Below are 2,728 nucleotides of genomic sequence, written 5' to 3' on the forward strand. Positions count from 1 at the left end.
GGATCTCTAGGCCTACTACTAGGTAGGTGTATGGAGGGATGAGGGAAGTGTGGGCCATTTCAAAACCCTTGTAAGAGAAGAAAAACATGAAGAAACGGAAGATTCAGATTATGTATATATTTTTTTTCTTCAGTTTATTTATTTATTTTTTGAAAAATTGACTGACACAAAATATACATTCACAATTTAAAATGTTTCAGGTTGCAACATTCAAGTATTAATTATCTGTTATAAAATGTGTAACAAAATGTAAAACTATTCTCAACATTGCACACGCCAAAGTCACTTTTCTCGCCCGTCTGTAARGGCAGATGTCAAAACAACACATTTTACGCATTTGTGAAGAATATCACAATATTTTAAGCCACATCACATAAGGCTCTTAACAGAACAAAGTAACATTCTTAAAAGTCTCGTGGMCATGCGCTTCCACGTGTGCGGAGTGTCTGAATCTAGTCAGTGTCATTGCGCCCGGAGCACATCGGTTCTCGGCATCGCTGTCTCAAGTGTCCCCACTACGGAGCGACGGTAAGCGGCATGGGCAGCMTTGCGCGCCCAAGCCCCGTCTGTCAGATGCATCACAAATGAAGGACAACCTTTTTGGTTTCAAGATCTATAAGATTCATCTCAGTCTTAACTGATAGTACATCTCTCTTTATCCTTTCCCTGTCCGCCGATCGCCTTCTCCTTGATGTACATCAAATCACTGTGGACGCTCGGGCGCCGGGCGAATGGTGCCACGATGCCGTAGGCGTCTCCATTGTCCTTCTTGTTCTTATTTTTCAAGGACTTACTGCGAAGCATGTCGCAGTACTGCACCGAGACCTTACGGTGGAGGTCTGGGCTCATCTCATTGGGTAGCTTGGCCATGGTGAATAGGGTCTGGAACATTTGATCMACGTTGGTGTTGCGCTTGGCTGAGATCTCAAAGTATGCGCACTGCTCGTCTCCCGCCACCAACTGCTCAATCTCTTCCTTCTGCACCTCGCGGTAAAACTCCCGGTCRCCCTTGTTTCCGCAGATAACCAGAGGAACGTCAATGTTCTCCTTGGTCTTGTTTTTCAGGCACGATTTGGTCTCAATGATCTGTTGCTTGAGCCTCTGCACCTCCTGGAAAGAGTCTCTGTTGTCTAAGCTGAAGACCAGGATAAAGACATCACCTGAAGGGAAACAAGAGGAGCAACGCATTTAGTATCTTAGCTTCTAAGAAACACATTGACATAGGCTACAGTATTTACATGCGTAGTGGCACCCGTGGCGCGTTGTGCAGCCAATGCAAAATGCGCGCACAGTGCATACACCCTTGAAGCTACAAAAATGCACGACTACAGATTGCTATTGGACATGCACGCTTCGAGTCGCATTAACTAGATGGAATATTTACCTGTCAGTATGGATAGTCTCCTCATTGCAGGGAACGGGTGGTTGCCTGAGGTATCCAATATGTCCAGTTGGTATACATCTCCCTTAATGCTATACAGTTTCCTGTGAAAGTCCTCGATGGTCGGCGTGTACTTTTCCTCATCGAATCTTCCGTTCAGAAACCGGGACACGATGGCTGTTTTGCCCACCTTGGTGGATCCCAAAATCACCATCCTGCAGCAATTCTTTGCCGGGATATCGAAATCGTTCTCTGAAGGAGACATTTTCTTGATCATGATTTTAAAGTAGCCTAAATAGTTGCCTAGAGTGAGTCAAATGTGTTCGGACACTTCGTTTCGTTTGATAGATTCAGCCAAAGTTGGATTCAACAGTAGGCTATCGTTCCAAAGTTCTTAGTGTGCTCTGTTGCGTCTGTCTGAACTATAGCGAGCGCCTGATATTTAAGGTGAAAGCGGAGCCCTCCCTCTCCTGACGTCACGGTATTCAGTGCTCCATTGAGCAGAATGTAAAATGTAATAGGTGCCCACTGATGCATCAGTCAGTTCCAGTCTGAGACTGAGAACGGCTGACCAACTAACTACCTTGGGGACTGGGACAGCTATGCATTGTAGCTTAAAGCACACGAGAMGACGGAGATAAACAAAGCATTGACTCGACTTTGACAGTTGGGCATCCGCATATTTATCTTCATCTATTGTTAGTAATATTGTGCGTAATGTCCGCTTTCTGCAATATTACATTGTTAATAAATTACACAATTTCCGTCATTTAGACTACTCTGGGACATTCTGTTTGGAATGATGATGGACCTTGGACAACTTTAGTAATACTAAATCTACAGAACGGAAGTGGACTTGTGACTCAAAATAACCCTCTCCATACCAGCCAATTCCTATGCGTCAGAGCAGTGGGCCTACACAATCTGTCCTTTTACTATTTRACTGTGTCAGATCGTTTGTTTGATTAAAAGGAAAACTGTCCATGCACATTCAGATAGGTGGAAATGAAATTGTCATTCTAGACATTGCACTGAAGTAATTGAATTCAAGTGTAACAAAATGTAGCCTTGTATTATTCAACAGTGCACTTAGTTGATTACTATTAAGCTAACACTAATAMGTTTTGTTAAAGGGACATATTGGTTTCCTACCCTGTAAGCAGTCTATGGATAAGGTATGACAGCAATCCATGCTTTGGTTTTGTTTACCTGGGCACTGTCAAGAAAGTGTTGTTGTACACATGTGTATTTACAAAGCCTACCACAAGGGGGCACTCATGTTATGACCCACACATGTGCCTTGGCAAACATGCTTTGTGTGATTATTAGCCATAGAAGCAGTATTTA

The 2,728-nt window shown here is 43.5% G+C and overlaps 1 protein-coding gene across 1 annotated transcript; it reads right to left on the minus strand.

Annotated features, from left to right (window-relative positions):
- Nucleotides 1–285: 285 nt before the first annotated feature.
- LOC111977393 (dexamethasone-induced Ras-related protein 1) lies at nt 286–1,805 on the minus strand. Its single transcript, XM_024006793.2, has 2 exons — nt 1,385–1,805; nt 286–1,160 (listed from the first exon to the last, which is right to left on the minus strand). The coding sequence occupies exons 1-2, from the start codon at nt 1,656–1,658 to the stop codon at nt 634–636; spliced, it is 801 nt and encodes a 266-aa protein (XP_023862561.1). The 5' UTR covers nt 1,659–1,805; the 3' UTR covers nt 286–633.
- Nucleotides 1,806–2,728: the final 923 nt, after the last annotated feature.

This window comes from Salvelinus sp. IW2-2015, linkage group LG18, assembly GCF_002910315.2.
Source record: "Salvelinus sp. IW2-2015 linkage group LG18, ASM291031v2, whole genome shotgun sequence".
Lineage (NCBI taxonomy): Eukaryota > Metazoa > Chordata > Actinopteri > Salmoniformes > Salmonidae > Salvelinus > Salvelinus sp. IW2-2015.